The following is a 17,492-nucleotide window of genomic DNA, read 5'->3' as shown; positions in this document are numbered from 1 at the left end:
CTGCCCAGCTCTGCAGTGTTTTTTTCTGCAGGCAAGGTCATTGCAGGGACCTTCAGAAGGAGCAAAGTGCCCACAGTCCCTCCTCTCCCAGCAGCTCATCACCACTGCACTCTGAGGAGCTAAGAGTGCTGATGGGAGCTGAAAGTGTTTCCCATGAGAACGAGGTTGATTTTTAAGGCAGGAAGGACAACATGAAGGAAATTTAAATCCTACTGTCTGTGTTGTACTTGTTCTGTGGCAAGAGGATCCTGCTTGATAACTCTTGTGCTTTACATAACTATTTTGCACCCATTAAGGAAACAAATTAGTTGTTATTGGACTACTTTTTTTTTTTTTTTCAGGTTATCGTTTAAAAAACCCCAATCTTAAACACCAAAAAATCAATTCCTAGCTTTCTTTCCTCTTTATAGTGGAATACATTTCAAAGAGAGGGGGAAGGCCCTGCCCAGCAAGGAGCCTCAGACACGCTGAGAGAGGCACTGCAGGACTTGCACTCTGGCCTCCACAGAGAGAATTACTGCATGGTTTCAGCATGGCTGCAACAAGCAGCTGTGGCCTTTGGATCCACTATTCCTGGCAATTAATATCCAGCTGGTTCAGAAGCTTTCAGTCTCCCAACAAATCGCCATATCAGATCATCAGCTCCTGGGAAATGTACTCTTTGGTATCAGCACCCTGATTCATGCATTGGTTCCTTTCCAAATGACCATTCCCCTGCTCTGAGAATGGATGTGGTGGTTGTAAATGTAGGTCAGCATTTCCAGCAGTAAAGAATATCCTGCCTGGTCCTGTCTCACACAGCCCTCGTGTACTCAGGGAGGCTGAGGATGGAGCCACACTACACAGACCCACACTAACCAGAATGGACTAACCAGCCCTTCCCCAAAGCCCTGGAGAAGACAGCATAATGAAGACTGGAAGTTAAGAGCATTAAGGAAGCTGGAAGTGCTGGGAGTTAAGAGCATTAAGGAAGCCATGAGGTCTGTCACCTCCAGCCATTTCACTATTCATGTGCCTAAAGGTGCCTCACTGCAGGGTGAAGCTGTGAGACAAAGGCATGGCAGAGAATGGGATGAAAAGTGAGGGAGAAGGATGTAAAGTCCGAGGAGGTTCTGAATGCCTGGAAGAAAACATCTTGAACAGTCATTTCCACAATTTAACAGACACCCAGACAGAACATTAGTCAGACTCTGCCATTACCTTTCCAATGAACGCTCCTTAAAAACCCCAGGATCTGCAGGGTCGATGGAGAGCAGAAATCTGAGCGGCAGAGTGCTCACATCCACATCCAGTGGCTTCCCTCTGGAGATCCCAGCTGGACCGAAGTGAGGTGCAAAGCCTGGCTCCCTGAGATGTACAGAGCTCCCAAAGGAACCTGCTCAGAACACAAACAGGCTGGCACTGGCTGAAGGGGAAGGAGCAGGCGAGGGAGGTGCCAATGCAGCCACCCATGCACATCTTGAGGTGTTCTGGGAGGCACTGGGGGGAAAGAGAAGTCCCTGAGCATGCAGGAAGTGCTTTCAAGGTGCTCGGAAAGCTCACGCCCTGGAATGTGCCCTGCACTGCTAATGGTTATTAGCACTTGAATGCATCTGCATCGCAAACAAGTCCTGATCTGTGGTGGTTCTGCTCTGCCTTGGCACCCTCAGCTGCCTGAAGCAGCGATTTCACACTCAGCAGAGCTCAGAAGGCTCCTGCCCAACTGCCCTAAACAGGGCAGGGAAAGGCTGGCCTGGCTGGCTTCTGTGCTCATCAGCCACCAAAAAAATCAAAAAATTTATCACACTTCCAATTTTACCGGTAAAGCACAAGGAATGCGAGGCCTTGCAGTGGAGGGATTTTGCTCCTGAGGGTCGTTCTCCATTTCTGGCTGGTGGTCCCTGTGAGCCAGGTCTGTGCCGTGGTTTTTCCCCCTGCTCCAGCAGCAGTTCCTCTGCTGTGTGAGTGTTCCTGCGTGGGCTGTTGAATGGGAACACTGGCTTTATGTGTCCCCAATCTCTGTCCCCAGTGTCCACCCCATTAGACAGGCCCCTTCCAAAACAAGAAATACTTTAAGAGTGAACTGAGTATTTGATAAATTGGTAATAAGCTTGGATTCCCAAAGAAACTTACGCCTCCTTGAAGTCTCATAGCCTTGGGGATGCTCTTTAAAGCAAGACAAAAAGAAAAATCAGGCAGGATAAATGACTGAGCAGCAGCACTTTTAATACCAGCTCTGAGTTTAATTTTAACATGTATGGCACAGCGCAAGCTTAAATCTGCTGATCCGGGAAAAAAATTATACCAACACCTGAACAGCACCAGGCCTGTGCTCACGGATGCCTGAGCACTGCTGCCTGCAGCCCCGTGTCCCCAGCTCTGCCTCCTCGGGGACAGGGCCAGCGTGGCCAGGGGTCCTGCTGGGATGGGGAACGCAGGCTCCAGCCCAGGAAATCTGCTTTGTGCCCTCTGTGCCCACAAGGGAAGGAGGGTGAGGCAGGGGACAAGTCCTAAACTCCTCCTGACAAGTTCTGAGGGAGAGCTCAGTGGGGTTTGCTTTAAACCCACTTCTGCCCCCCGCCAGGGCAATTATGGCCTTCCAGAAAACGTTTTGTCCCCAAAGAGCACCCTGCTGCACTTCAGCATCAGCCTTTGCTGCCTATACAATGTTTAATTTCCCTCAGCCTCGGCCTTTCTTGTGCTCCATTTTCTTTAGCTCATTATAAGACTCGACACCTCTGTGTGATTTTCCTGCATGGTAATAAAGGCAAAGATAGTGAAGCATCTCTAATCCAGCAGTTAAAATGCAGCATAAAAATGCAGCTTTAGGATTTCCAGCATCTGGATTGTCTTTTTACAGGGAATGTTTCCCTTCTCAAGAAGGGTGAGGCTGCAGGAAAAGGCAGTGCTGCCAAGGATGAAGGGGTACAATGTGCAGTTTGGGGGGGGACTGGCACTTCAAAGAATTATCTACCTGTGACAGTTTGATTCCAAGCTTTTCCTGCCCAATGGTGCCTCATCTCAGCTGGTAGGACCCAGCAGCATCCTGCCCTGATTCACGGCTGTGCAGGCACACGGATGTGCAGGGAAGGCACAAAGCCCACTCCCAGTGGGCACGGGGGACACGGGGCACTGTCACAAACCAGCCTGGCTGGCATGGGGCTTCTCCTCTGCTGTCCCAGCCCGGGGTCACAGCGGGTCCGAGGGCACTTGCAAAGCCTGGGGAAGGTCAGTCCAGCTGACTTCCTTTGCTCTTTATTAGACTTTAAGCTTGTCCCGAGGGCATGTTCTCAGGAAGGATAGAAAAATGTGCCCAGAAGGTACAACAGGCACAGGCTGGCAGGGTGAGGCAGGGCTGGAGGAGCACAAGCTTCACTGATCTGTGAGCAATAAAACGGCTTTGTTGGTGCAGTCAGGGTGAACTGGGCACTGCCACATCCTCGCAGACAGAACACAGAATGGGACCTTACAGCTCAACCCTTCCCTGACACGGGCAGGGACACCTCACTCGGGAAAGTTTGTGTTCCTGCTGGCACACTGCTGTGCAGTGTCACAGCCCAGTTTTCCACACGGGGAGAAGTTTGTTCCTGCTGGCACACTGCTGTGCAGTGTCACAGCCCAGTTTTCCACACTGGGAGAAGTTTGTGTTCCTGCTGGCACACTGCTCTGAGATGTCACAGCCCAGTTTTCCACACCGGGAGAAGTTTGTGTTCCTGCTGGCACACTGCTCTGAGGTGTCACAGCCCAGTTTTCCACACTGGGAGAAGTTTGTGTTCCTGCTGGCACACTGCTCTGAGATGTCACAGCCCAGTTTTCCACACTGGGAGAAGTTGGTGTTCCTGCTGGCACACTGCTCTGAGGTGTCACAGCCCAGTTTTCCACACTGGGAGAAGTTGGTGTGCCACAGCCACCACGTTAGAGCTCCTTCTCCCACCCAGGAAGTGTGGTTAGTCACTTCAAAATCAGAGTGAATATTTATTGTGTTTGTCATTAACCTTTCCCTGGAGCACACAACATCCATTCCAGCCTTCCTCTTTCCAGGTTATTCCCACCCTCTCAGTCTCCTTGGACTACCCAGGCCCAGCCCTGCCGTCTCTCCTCATGAGGGAGATGCTCCACACTCCAATTTTGTGGCCTCCACTGGACCCCTTCCACTGGCTCCTTGCCTTTCTTGTACTGAAGAGCCCAGAACTGGACAGGATTGTGAGGAAAGGCGGAGGGAATTGGGAATTGGGATTGTTCTGTCTGAAGAGAAGCTCTGGGGCAGCCTCCTCATGGCCTTCCAAGGCCTGAGGGGAACTTAGAGGAGAGCTGGGGAGGGACTGCCTACAAGGGCAGGTAGTGACAGGACAAAGGGAATGCGCTCAGCCTGACAGAGGGCAGGTTTAGATGGGAGATTAGGAACAAATTCCCTGTGAGGGTGGTGAGGCTGTGGCACAGGGTGTCCGTGGCACTCTGGATGGAGGATAACTGAAAGCGCCCAAGGCCAGGATGGACGGGGCTTGGAGCAAGCTGGGGCAGTGCGGGATGTGGCTGCCCACGGCAGGGCTTTGGAACCGGCTGGTGTCCAGGGTCGGTGCCCAGCCAGGCCTCCCCTCACGCCATGCCCGTCCCCCACGGCTCCCCCCGCGCTCCGCTCCACATGGTCCCGCCCGCTCCCCCCGCCCGCATGCGCCGCGCCGGCCCCGCCCCCTCACACGGGGATTTTCCACGAGGCCCCGGCCCGGCCGCACGTAGCGCACGCACTCGAGCTCGCCGCTGGCGCGAGGCGGCCGCAGCCAATCGGAGCGCGGCGGGGGGCGGCGCTGGCCAATGGGCGCGGCCGGGGGGCGGGCCCTGTGCGCGAGGGCGGCTATAGGCGGGCGGGCGCGGAGCCGTTGGGTCTCAGTCAGAGCCGGGGCGGCGGTAGAGGAGCGGCTGCGGAGCGGGGTTGCCGGCACAGCGGTGAGTACGGCCGCCGCAGCGCCCCGCGGGCCCGGAGGCCGCGGTTCCCTTCTCCGGGCAGCGGCCGCGGAGTCTCGGCCGTCCCCGTGGCAAAGGGCCGGGCCGAGGCTCGGTGGTCCCCGGGGGGTGCAGGCCGCTGTGTGTTCCCGAGGCACCGGCGGGGAAGGGAGGGCCTGAAGCCCGGCAGTGTGCGGGGGTGGGGATGAAAAACGGGGGGTATGGTGGGTCTGGCAGGGCGGGGGCAGAATCAGGGGGATGTGGTGGGTCAAGGCATCCTCAAACGCAGCGTTTAACCTCTTTCTTTTAATCATTAACAGTCGCTGTAGGATTGCGTGTGGTGATTTGGACCTTCCCCTCTTTAGCGGATGTCCTTCAGCTTCCCATCTCAAATATTTAACGTTTGCTAGGTTTGCATCCGTGCCTGAGGTCTCTTAGCGGGTGTTTGAGTGCGGGTTGTCCCGAGGCAGCGCTGGTGGGGAGCAGCCCCTGGATGTGCAGGTGTGGATAAAGAGCTGCCTGGTACCCATCTTGCCTCGTGCAGGGCTGCCAGAGAGGATCCTGGGCTCCCTCCTGCTCCGTTACTTGCCTGCTGAGTCACAGGGTAGGGCCACGGCTCTCTGAGCCTGCCAGGAAGTACTGAAGTTTGTCATCCAAACCCACAGGATGAGCCAGCGCAGTTTCAGGCCTCCATCTTACTAAACGCAGAGAGAGAAAGTGGTTGGACGTGTCTGTGATTTGCTCCCTGCCGGGCATCCTTTAGAACCCGTTGGATCGTGTTTTGGAGGTGGATTAATGCCCCGTGGAGTGCAGAGGAGCAGGGTTGGAATGAGCACATTTGTCCAGTTTCAAGGAGTGCTTTGGCAGGGGAATTAATACGTTGGGATCTGATAGAGTGCACTCAAAGGTCTCAGCTTTTTTCAGAGCACTGGTGGTATGAGAGTTACGGTCATGAGGACCTTTAAGTGTCAAGAGAGGCTTCCACTGATAAATGTGGCAGGCCTGTAATAAGACACTCACTAGGGCAGTTATTTCTATGGCTAAACTTTAGTGTTGCTTTTTAAATCTCCATTCAGATTGCAGTGCTCAGCCTTAACCCTGTATTGATTTTAGAGAAGTGTGGCTGCAAGATGGCTCACAAGGACAGGGTTTGGTGGTAGTGTTGGCTATAAGAAAAAATCTTTGGAAATAATTTTCAATTGGAGTATTTCCAGTTGAGAATACTGCATTCCCTGTGAGGGTCAGATGAGGAATAAGTGCTGATTTCTTAGACTTGAGCTGGTGGTGAAGAAGGTCCTCAGAGCTGGCAGGGGTTGTAAAACTTAGTCTTGGAGTAGGTGCTCCTGGGCAGGCCAGGCAAGCTGGAGTGTGTGGCTTCCCCTGAAGGGAGACAGTGACCTTGCCAGCAGATTATGCTGCAAAAAAAGCTTTAAGGCAGTGTGCTCGTTAAATACCACCGGGGCGTTTGCGTGTTTGGCAGAGAACAAAGGTCAGACAGTGCTGCTGTGACCTCTCTGCCTTCAGTCAGCATTTCTGTGGTTAAACCTGGGCACACAAGGGCTGACCCTTGTGTTCCAGATGAATTGACTGATTCGATTGAGGCAGAATAGATCGTGGTGAGCTAAACAGCATCAGTTTAACTCTGTAGCTCAAAGGGAGAGTTGTGTCTTGAGCTCAGAAGTGGGGAGTTTGCAAAAGGAGCATCAATGATTTCTGGGGTAGTGGAGTGCTGTGAAATGCCTCTTTGTGCAGAGGAGGGAGGGACTTGTGGTCCTTTGTCAAGGATGCTTGAGTAATGTCTGACCTGGCAGACATTCCCGGTGGAAGTTCTTGCAGTGTGTGTTCCTGAAGTGCCTCCTTGGTGAAGGTCAGCAAACAGCTGTAGCACTGCACTGAGAGGTCCTGGGAGCTGGCTGTGCTTTCAAAGAATGAGCCACCTCCAGTTCTGTGGCAAAGCCAAGGTTCTAAAAATGAAAGTAAGGTTTAGCAGGTGCCAGCCTGATAAACTCTGAAAGCCCTTTTTGGATGAGAGGGCGTTCTTCCTGTTAGCCATTGCTCAGTGCATCTGCAGAGAGCTGTGTTCGTGTGGGTGGGACTGATAAGCAGAGACTTGCAGGGATTTATTTCCAGCTTGTGTGTTCCCTGATTGAAGCTAGGTAGTGGCAGCATGAAGGTCAGCTCGAAGAAGCTGTCTTGTTTCATATTTTGGTCATATCGTGTGTCAGTGTGGGGGTCTGACTGAAATCCTAGACAACTGCAGGGGCAGGACAGCTGGAAGGGACACAGGGGGAAAGCACAGGCTGCCTGGGGAGGCCTTTTGACCTGGGGAGGGCAGAGTTTGCTGTGGGGGAGGAACGAGCAGCTGCCCCCTCCCAGACTGTGAACCAGCAGCAGCATTTCTAAGGTCATGTTTTTTTAACTTTGCAGTAACTGTGGAAGGATTCGTGACCATTTCTGTAAACAGGGTTGCCACCCACATTGGCTTGCCAAAAAACCAGCTTCCAGATAGTTCTGCTTCTGAGGCTGAGCTTTCTTCTGTGCAGATGGGCTGGGTTTGGTGCCAGTCGATGCCTTACAGGCATGTGTATGACTTGATTTTTAAAATCTAGCTGGGCTTACATAAGAATCCCCTTACTGCAGTTTTCTGAAGTGGATAAATGTGAGAAGGGGAAAAAAGTATTCGTAAGACGTGGGGGATTTTTATTCCTTTTAAGAGGAAAAACTATTCCTGTAAATGCTCAACAGGGTGTAACTATTAATGCAAGTTTTTAACGAGAGCTGTGGCTGCTTCTCTTTCGTCATTGGCTCCGTTTGGCTCTGAGCAGCTGCTGTGCATACTAAGAGCACTCTGCATGCTGAGAGCTATTGCACTCTGGTCTCTTGTCAAAAAGAACTCTTAACTGATAGCACAGGGTTGCTGTTTTGGGAACTCTTTGCTGCTCTGACATGGTGAGGTGACTTTCCTTTAGATTTGTCATCTACTCCTACTGCGCTCCTACTGCTCTGATGATACTGCAGCTCAAGTCATTTGGAAACATCAAGAAATTGTCCCTTGCACATAAGGAAGTGATTTTTTTTTTTAATTATAAAAGTCATGGGACGCTGGTAGAGCTTTCCCAGAGAAGCTGTGGCTGCTCCATCCCTGAGAATGTTCCAGGCCAGGCTGGATGAGGCTCATCCAGGAGCCTGGTCTGGTGCAAGTGTCAGTGCTCATGGTGTGGGATGGGTTGAGCTTTATGGTCCCTTCCACCCCAAACCACTCAGTCAGTAACTGTAAGCTCCTTTTCTCAGGTACTAAAGATGTCTATCACCAAGATCCACGCCCGTGAAATCTTTGACTCCCGTGGCAATCCCACTGTTGAGGTAGACCTCTACACCAACAAAGGTGAGTCCTCACTGCAGGTGTTCCTCCCTGGCTTAGAGCTGATGGAGCTCAAGGCAGGCAGAAGTATACAACCAGTTTGTTCTAGCAGTGGGACTGCTGGCTTCTTCCTCCACGCAGAGAACTTGTTGGAACTTGCTGTGAGACTTGCAGAAAAAGCCTCTGCCTCATTCTGTTGGAGGAGTTGGATGCCTCATTCTGTTTACTCAAGTTCTGGCATGGGCAGCGCAGGGGTTTTTGGAGGATGCTGCTTCTTATGGCCTAAACTGTGGGAGAGCTGTTCCAAATCTGCCCTCCTTCCCTTGGCCCAGCATCAGCTGGGATAACACCTGGAAACTCTGTTCTTGAGGATTGCTAATGGCCCTGCTTGTCAGTGCTCCCCACACTGTGTGAGAACACTTGAAGTTTAATTCTTAATTTGTCTGCAGTGGCTTTCTGTAGTGACACAGTCTTCTGCTGCACAGTTGAATTTTGGGTAATGGTTTCTCCTCTGCCTAAGTACTCGGGCACGACTAAAGAACATGCCTAATTGGGCTTTCACATGTAACATCTTATATTTTTAATTATTGTAGGGCTTTCCCTTGGTTTGTTAGTTGTTCATCCCACATCTGATAGGATCTGACAAAAGCATTGTGCAGGCTCACACCGATGTGATTTGGTGGAATGAGCAAACACAATGGCTGTAATACACTGACTAAGGAGCTGATCTTTCTGCCTCAAAAGATTAATGCAGTCATTTAATGAGACTGCCCCCACTAAGCTCTTTGATTTAGTGGGATAAGGGAAAGACTGGAGGCTGAAGTTGGCATCTTGAACCCCAGGCAGAGCAGGCTCCAGTGTGCAGATTTGCTCCAAGTTCAGCATCCTTGGCTGAAGGGATGGGCTGTCTGGTGGCTCTGCTGTTGCCAGAAGAGCTCAGAACTCCTGTTGACAAAACAGGTCTCCTAATGTCCCTTTTATGCCATATCCTAGAAGAATTTAAGAGCTTGCCTTGCCTGAGCTCAAAGGCAGATCCAGTGACTGAAGCTATCCTTTTTGGAAGGGGAGTGGCTGCCTTCCTTAACTCTTGAAATGCCAGTGGAAGAGGAGTCAGTTTGCTGTTGGTCAGCGTGAGGGAGATGCTGATGAACTGGTGATGCTGTAAATGAGCAGGAAGCTTTGTGGGATCACTGTGTGTGTGAGCAGAGGTGTGCTTTGTGTCCCTCTCCTAGCTGCAGGGCTGGGATGGTGTCTGGCTGGGTGTGTTTGTGTGACTGAGTGTTTTCTCCTGTTGTGAACAGGTCTGTTCAGAGCTGCTGTTCCCAGCGGTGCCTCAACTGGAATCTATGAGGCTCTGGAGCTCCGTGACAATGACAAGACACGCTACATGGGCAAAGGTAAGCCTGGGCCCCCAGCCCTGCCACTGCTGGGCTCCTGTGCCACTGTCTGTGCTCTGCACAAGGCCTGGCAGCTGAGCAGGACACACAGGGAGTGACAGCAGTGCCTGTCAGGCGTGGGCTGTGAGCTGGGCACAGGCACTGCCGAGGTGCTGGCTTGCTTTCCTGGGCATGACCTGGAGGGTGAGTGCCTCCAGCAGTGCAGCTGCCTCGTGCTGCAGGGCAGGGCACCTGCATGGCTGGGTGTGTGGAGCTGGGCACACCCAGCCAGGTGACAGTGTCTCTGCTACAGGGTGTCCAGGTGTACTTTGGTACCCTGCTGCTCTTGCACTGTGTGTTGGTGCGTGGCAGAGTGCAGAGTGCTTTGCCAGTGTTGTAAGGGCATCTCAGCTGCCAGCTCCAAAAGCCCCAGTCATCCTGCAGTTAGTCACAAGGTCTTTTCATAGACCAAAATTTTCCAGAGCTCTTAATTCTGTCAGCTCTGGGACTGCAGACTCCTTAGATCCCAGCATGTTAAATCCTGAACCTGAGGTTTTATGCCAGCTCTGCCCACTGTGAATGTGCAGCTCTGCACTGCCAGTCCTGGAAGGTGCCTCTATTTCAGACCCCACAACAGCTACAGCCACTCTGACTTTTTGTCTGCCATTACAGGTAGCCAGGATAGTTAAGTTTGTGTAAGCCCCAGTCATCCTGCAGTTAGTCACAAGGTCTTTTCATAGACCAAAATTTTCCAGAGCTCTTAATTCTGTCAGCTCTGGGACTGCAGACTCCTTAGATCCCAGCATGTTAAATCCTGAACCTGAGGTTTTATGCCAGCTCTGCCCACTGTGAATGTGCATAAAACCTCATGCACTGCCAGTCCTGGAAGGTGCCTCTATTTCAGACCCCACAACAGCTACAGCCACTCTGACTTTTTGTCTGCCATTACAGGTAGCCAGGATAGTTAAGTTTGTGTTACTGTTGTAATATTTTACTTGTCTGGAGACTGGCTGTGCATTCTGAAAAGAACCTAAACCCAGCAGTCACCAGGCTGGCTTGGGAACAAGTATGGGTGAGAAGGAATAGCTGCAAACAAGATGTCATTACCTAATAAACATCCCAGTAGTACTTCTTGTGATTATTCTGAGAGCTTGGACAGTCAGGGCTCCTTCTTGCTGCTCTGAAGGCACTAGTGATGCGTGAGCAATCTTGACTTTTGGCTGGAAGAGAGAATTATTTTCAAACTTTCCTGCCAGGCAGGTGAAAAGAAGCTGAAATATCTTTTGCCCATTAAGAAAGAACAATTAAAGTGCATAGCTGAATTGAACTTGGAGAGCCTTGTCTTAGAAGATTCATGGCTGTTAATACCTTAACAGAGAATAAATGCCTGGATGACTGAATGTCCCAAAAACCTGAGGCTCTTACACTGCTTACCCAGGGCACTTTTTCTTGCAAAGAGTAAATGTGTATTTACCTCACTGTGCTAAATGTGTGTGTGCTCAGACCCGTTAAGTCTGATCCTATGGGCAGTTCTTAATGGCATTTAATTAGACTGTGGTTAACAGGCTGTAGCTGAAGGGCTTTGTCAGCTGGGAAATAACATGAGGTATGAAAAAATAATTATCAAATGGGAAGAGTTGCAGATAGCTGTTAGGCCTTTTGTAATAGAAGTCTGCAGACTTGGACCATTTGGAAAAGCAATTAATATTGTTCAGGATGCAGTCAAATAGCATTCATCATTCTGAAGCTTAGGTTTTTGGAAGTCTTTAAACGCTGCACAGTAAATAAGGTGATGCTGTTGCAGTGTTCCAAAATAGTGCCTGAGCTGCTGTGTGTGTAACTTCTGGGGAAACCTTTTCCTTCCCCTTAAGGAGAGCCCATCCTAAAACCTTCCCTAAATGCTGTGGTTCAGGCCCTTGAGGTTTGGCTGGCAGTGGTGGTGGCAGAGTTAGAGACCTGGCTGTGGAGCCTTGCACAGCTCCCTGTGCTCCTTGAGCCCTTTGTCTGCAGTCCAGGCTCAGTGCCAGTGTCCTGCTGCCTGTTTGTGTCCTCCCCTGCACTCCTGTGGTTGGCTGGGTCCTCTCCTTGACGCCGGTGTTTGGCTTCTGTCAGGTGTCTCCAGAGCTGTTAAATATGTTAACGAGTTCCTGGCCACGGCACTGTGCACACAGGTAATGGATGTGCTCCCAGTGCAGCCCTGGCACTCGGATGGGGCTCTGCAGTGCATGGCCTGGCACCCTAACCTGGCATTCCTGGATGAGTCCTAGCCAATGCATCCTTCATGCACCTCCAGTCCAGCCAGGGGCTCTGTGTTCATCACACCTGGCCATGAGCTCAGCTCGGACTGGGGCAGCATGAGGTGGTTTTCCTGGATGTTCCTGCCATCCCCCACTAATCCCTGCATAACCTGTGTGTTGACCGGTGTCTGATTTGCTTGTTCCTTCCAGGTGTCTCAAAAGCTGTTGAGCACGTCAATAAAACGATTGCACCTGCACTGATTAGCAAGGTAGGAGCAATCTGTCTTCTCTTAACATCTCCTACAGGCAGGCAGTGTCCAAACCATGCTCTGGTGGGGTGTCACCTGCGGGGTGTCAGCCTGCGTGTTGGGGTGCATGTGAACAAACTGACCACAGCCATGGTTTTACTTAATTTACTTAATGAGTGCACATCTAACACGTAATGGAACCTTCTCCAGCAGCCTGGTGTTGTAGTGTGCAGAGACACTTCAGCCCCTGGGAGCTGCAGTGCTGCAGCTGGGATACAAACTGATTTATGCTTCAAAGAGTGGCTGAGTGATGAGGAGGGGCTGTGTTTTATCCAAGCAGGGTAATTGGAAGGGAATCTGAGAGGATCCAGAAAAGTCTGCTTGAATGAGATTCCTTTGTGCTTTGTGGGCACCAAGCCCAGCCTACAAAGGCTGGTGCAGAACTGAGTGATAGTGGGTGAAGTGATGGCACAGCCAGCTCAGCTGTCAGCCTCGGGCTGCTGCTGGGTGATTGTGGCAGGGATTGGTCTGGCCAGCTCTTGGTAGCTGCCCTTGAGGGAGTGTTGGTCCTGCCAGGGGTGGGCAGGTGAGGGTTTGTGGGCCTGTGCTTGGTGTCAAATGTTTTGGTTGCTTTCCTCTGCAGAATGTGAACGTTGTGGAACAAGAAAAGATTGACAAGCTGATGCTGGAAATGGATGGGACAGAGAACAAATGTGAGTGGCTTTTGTGTTGCACTGAGGGGTGAAAAGATAAAGATGGGTCAATAGAATTCTGTTTACCAGAACCAAGAGCCATGTGCTGTGCACTGCTGTAATTCAAACCATGGGCTGCTATTGCTGAGTCTTGATAAAGACACTTCTCTAATGAATTTCTTCCTATTGCAGCCAAATTTGGTGCTAATGCCATCCTGGGTGTGTCTCTGGCTGTGTGCAAAGCTGGTGCTGCAGAGAAGGGTGTTCCCCTGTACCGTCACATCGCTGACCTGGCTGGAAACCCAGAAGTCATTCTCCCAGTTCCTGTGAGTCCCTGGGTGGGGCAGGCCTTGCTTTGACTTTAGCCTGGTGCTCTTGGATCAAACTCCAGAGAAGGAAGAGTGTGAATGTAAGGGCTGTTACCATGCTCCAACCTGGCTTTTCCTGCTTCCTCCAAGGCTTTCAACGTGATCAACGGGGGCTCCCACGCTGGCAACAAGCTGGCCATGCAGGAGTTCATGATCCTGCCCGTGGGGGCAGACAGCTTCAAGGACGCCATGCGTGTCGGGGCAGAGGTCTACCACAACCTCAAGAACGTCATCAAGGAGAAGTATGGCAAGGATGCCACCAACGTGGGGGATGAGGGTGGCTTTGCCCCCAACATCCTGGAAAACAAAGAAGGTGAGGATGAGCCAGGTGTGGGAGGAGAGGTAGCTGATAGCTGGAGAATGAACTGATAGTCTGCCCAATATAATGACAAGTAGGATCAATATCAAAGGTGTGGAACTTCCTGCTTTGTCTTTACTCTGCTTCTTATCCTGGCAGACATCCTAAGGTGCTCTAGTGATGTGGTCAGGTATTCCCTTGGATATCAGTTTATGCAGTTGGACAGGATGGATTTTACTTCAGTGCCTCATTACTCTCATTCCTGTAGCAGCTTAAGGGAGCCTTGTGCCCTTCCAGTTGAAAAGTGGTGTGGGAACTTCTGTGCACTGCAGGTGTTCCAGAAGTCAACAGTCAGATCAGTGGAGATGTTTTTCTGCAGACAAAGAGGGAAAACAGTTGGTGCTCTGCCTGGTTGTGTGTGGGAGGACACGAAGGCTTGCCTGGGAAGCTGAGGCAGCTGCTGCTTCCATGGCCAAACAATTCTGTTCAGGAACCTGTGGGAGAGGCAGTTTGACTGTGGGAAGCAAAATACCTGTTCCTACAAACACTGTACCAGAGGAGCTTCCTCTGCCTCTCCAGAAATGGAGCTGCTCTCTGGCAGCAGGACACGAGCTCAGTGCAGTTGCTTTTGACTTTACAGCTGTTGGTTGTGTTGCTGTGGAGGGGGTGGTGACCTGCACTGCCTTTTCTGAGGGTACTGGGACAGCACCAGCACTTGTGCCATTTCTGAGTCCCGGTGTCACGTGCAGCTTTGCTGGGTCTGCACCCTTGCAGGCATCAGTGAAGATGACCTTGAATGACAATTACATTCCAAGGAATTTCTGTTGCTGGCAGCAGCTGCTTTTGCAGTTTGTGCTGCATTAGCATCTTACAAAACACAACCAAACCCACACAAAAAGAACCCAAACAAAAAGCCAACCCAACAACAAAAGAGAACACTTGATCTAAGCTTCCTGCTGCAAACAGGGCCCAGCTGATCCCAGCTGCTCCCCTGTAACTCAGGGTGGTTGGGACTCTGCCAAAGAGTTCCACAGTGGGCAGTATCCAGAGAGTTCTGCTGGGTGGTTCTGTCCCCTCTAGTGCAGTAAATGTGCACGTGGAGAGCAGGTGGATGCCAGGAGGGGCCTCCTGTGCAGAGGCAGGCTCCAGCTCCCTGCTGTCAGGGCCTGGGTGCTCCAGACTTCCATGGTCAACACCTGCTCTGGACTAAAAGGGATTAGAGTGCAGGCACTGCTTCCTGCCCACATGCATGAAGTTGAAAGAGGATGTGGTATCACCTAGTATTAAGCTTTCTGGGCTGACAGGTAGTCCTGCCTGAAGAGATTAGGAATCCCATAATGGTGTCTCAAGGGTATTACAAGCTAAAAGCAGTGTTACAGTAATATCTTGCTCCAGTCAGTTCAGAAGTGGGAGAATTTAAGAACCTTTTCCTTGGGGCTTTCTGAATGGTGAGGGAGATTCTTTGCCAAGTGGATGTGCTGCTGGGCAGTGAGAGCTGAGGGGCTGGGCTGCCTGCAGGCACTCAGCAGCTGCTGTTGTGTGTGTTGCAGCTCTGGAGCTGCTGAAGACTGCCATTGCCAAGGCTGGCTACACTGACAAGGTGGTCATTGGCATGGACGTGGCTGCCTCCGAGTTCTACCGGGATGGCAAGTACGACCTGGACTTCAAATCCCCTGATGATCCCAGCAGGTACATCTCTCCTGACCAGCTGGCTGACCTGTACAAGGGCTTTGTCAAGAACTACCCTGGTAAGTTGCTCTTCAGTGAGAAGCACAGAGGTGCTGGTGAATTAGGGTTGGTTGCTGAAGGAGGGAGTTGGTGTGCAGCCCCTCTTACAGGAGAGATTGAGAGCTCCTGCCTGACTCAGGGTCTCAGGAATGTTCTGGGAAGTGGGTAGCACTTGTCTGCAGCACTTTGGTGCCACTCACCCAAGGCAGAGCATTGTCCTAAAGCTGCTGTGTCCCTCTGCAGTGGTGTCCATTGAAGACCCCTTTGACCAGGATGACTGGGGTGCCTGGAAGAAGTTCACCGGCAGTGTCAACATCCAGGTGGTGGGTGATGATCTGACTGTGACCAACCCAAAGAGAATTGCCAAGGCTGTGGAGGAGAAGGCCTGCAACTGCCTCCTCCTCAAAGTCAACCAGATTGGCTCCGTGACAGAGTCCCTGCAGGCGTAAGTTCTGCCCTCTGGGCCAGGCCAGGGTGGGGCTGGTTTTACCTGGATGTACAGAGCAGGGTCCTGTGCTGCCCCTTGGCAGTGCCACTGCAGCAAAGGCTGCTGGGCACGGTGTGAGCTGCTTCTTTTGATCTCTTGCAGCTGCAAGCTGGCCCAGTCCAATGGCTGGGGTGTGATGGTGAGCCACCGCTCTGGAGAGACAGAAGACACCTTCATTGCTGACCTGGTAGTGGGTCTCTGCACTGGCCAGGTTGGTACCTGCAGCTGCTGCAGTTTGGCTCTTTGCTTGATGGGCTAATTTGGGGGTGAGGCCAAAGCCATGGTGCACTGCACTGCCTCTAGGGGTGCAGGTTTGCTGGGTCTGTTTGCAGGGAGCTGATTTGTTAATGGAGTGTGACAAGGGAACACCTTATCTTGTGCAAACTCACCTTTAAACAGCAATGTCAAAGGTCTTGGCTGAACTGGGGTTTGCTGGTCCTGCAGCTGATGGCAAATGCACCACCTCCACTGCTCCCAAGACCTGTTGTGTTTGTTGTGTGGATACTGAGCTTGATGCCCAAGCAGAGCTCGTGATGATGCTCATTACTCTGGGCAAGTTTTGTGTTGGCACTTGGAGTTCTTCCCTGACTTTGTGATTTCCCTCAGATCAAAACCGGTGCCCCGTGCCGATCCGAGCGTCTGGCCAAGTACAACCAGCTGCTGAGGTGAGCCTGGGGCTGGGAAAGGGATCCATTGTGCTTGGGCTGTGCCCCTCAGAAACACCTGCAGCACATGGCAGAGGTGCTGCTGGCTGTAGGCTGAGAGGAGCTGGGTGGGTGAGCCCCAGAACAGATCACACCAAGCATCCTGTGATGCTGGACGGAGACATTGCCCTCTGTGCACGAGGCAGTTCCCTTGGCAGGCATCTCAGACATTTGGGTTGTGTCCCACGTGTGGCACACTGTGCAGGGGCTTGGTGGCAGCTGCCTGGTGGCTGTAGGACCTCCAGGCCCAGGTGGGCTGGGTGTTTGAGGGTCAGGAGTTCAGTGAGAGGCCTGTGCCAGTGCAGGGGTTCTCTGCTGGCTGCTGACACCCTGTGCTCTCTGTCCTTCATCAGAATTGAGGAGGAGCTCGGCAGCAAGGCTCGCTTTGCTGGGAGGAACTTCAGGAACCCTCGTGTCAACTAAGTGTGGAAGAGTCTCCCCTGTTCTGGTTCAGCACTAGATATTGACTTAGATCACAATTACCTGTACTAGAAAGATAAGGGCAGCTGAAGGAAAAGACCAGTCTGCAGGTCCTCTTATCACCTAGATGATCCCTTCACCCAGTGTTTTCACCAACTCTGGTCTGTCAATTGTAATGCTCTGCTGCTTCTGTAGAACAGTCCTGGGGGTGTTGTGTGTATTTAACACCCTCGGGGGTCATGACATTGTGATTCTGGGCATAAACACTTCAGTTCCCTTCTCTGTCTCATCTTCAGCGTTTGGAGCTGTGTGATTTGCAGTGCAGCAAGAGGTACCTGCAGACAGACAGTAGTGTTTTTACATGTGATAAATAAAAGCATCAAACAACCCAGCACTGTGTGTGCCTTGGAATTATTTGGAGGAGTTTGGGGAGCAGGGATTCCTACATCATGGAGTCATGGAATGGTTTATGTTGGAAGGGACCTTAAGGCTCATCTTGCCCTTTTTCCCAGGATTTGGCAAGAATTTTTGGTGTGTCTGTGCCCATGGTGGTTCTGTGACAGGGAGCAGAATTGTGACCTCAGCCCGTTCCCAGACAGGAAAAAACAAATTATCACACAACTGAGCGAGAGGATGTCTCAGCCAGTTCGTGC

General features: G+C 51.7%; 1 protein-coding gene across 2 annotated transcripts; it reads left to right on the top strand.

Annotated features, from left to right (window-relative positions):
• The first annotated feature begins 4,771 nt into the window (after nucleotides 1-4,771).
• ENO1 (enolase 1) lies at nucleotides 4,772-17,230 on the top strand. 2 transcript variants are annotated; one of them, XM_041419386.1, is made up of 12 exons: nucleotides 4,772-4,923; nucleotides 8,212-8,305; nucleotides 9,583-9,678; nucleotides 11,770-11,828; nucleotides 12,786-12,855; nucleotides 13,027-13,160; nucleotides 13,293-13,515; nucleotides 15,051-15,248; nucleotides 15,472-15,673; nucleotides 15,818-15,926; nucleotides 16,322-16,380; nucleotides 16,773-17,230. In XM_041419386.1, exons 1-12 carry the CDS (start codon nucleotides 4,792-4,794, stop codon nucleotides 16,840-16,842), a joined length of 1,446 nt encoding a protein of 481 aa, XP_041275320.1. In that variant the 5' UTR covers nucleotides 4,772-4,791; the 3' UTR covers nucleotides 16,843-17,230. The 2 variants fall into 2 exon arrangements, with proteins under 2 accessions (XP_041275320.1, XP_041275319.1); XM_041419385.1 differs by lacking the exon at nucleotides 11,770-11,828 and adding an exon at nucleotides 12,105-12,163 and having other exon boundaries at nucleotides 4,773-4,923.
• The last annotated feature ends 262 nt before the right edge of the window (nucleotides 17,231-17,492 follow it).

Source organism: Onychostruthus taczanowskii, unplaced genomic scaffold, assembly GCF_017590055.1.
Source record: "Onychostruthus taczanowskii isolate IOZ18803 unplaced genomic scaffold, ASM1759005v1 scaffold61, whole genome shotgun sequence".
Lineage (NCBI taxonomy): Eukaryota > Metazoa > Chordata > Aves > Passeriformes > Passeridae > Onychostruthus > Onychostruthus taczanowskii.
Note: the sequence above shows the minus strand (reverse complement) of the source record. Positions and strands in the feature narration are given on the sequence as shown.

What these genes read in the sequence shown, in the direction of transcription:
- ENO1 (XM_041419386.1), top strand. Translation starts at nt 4,792, where the DNA reads ATGGGCGCGGCCGGGGGGCGGGCCCTGTGCGCGAGGGCGGCTATAGGC. An exon ending in AGACCTCTACACCAACAAAG is followed by an intron (nt 8,306 to 9,582) that starts GTGAGTCCTCAC and finishes TGTTGTGAACAG; the next exon opens with GTCTGTTCAGAGCTGCTGTT. An exon ending in CTTTGTCAAGAACTACCCTG is followed by an intron (nt 15,249 to 15,471) that starts GTAAGTTGCTCT and finishes GTCCCTCTGCAG; the next exon opens with TGGTGTCCATTGAAGACCCC.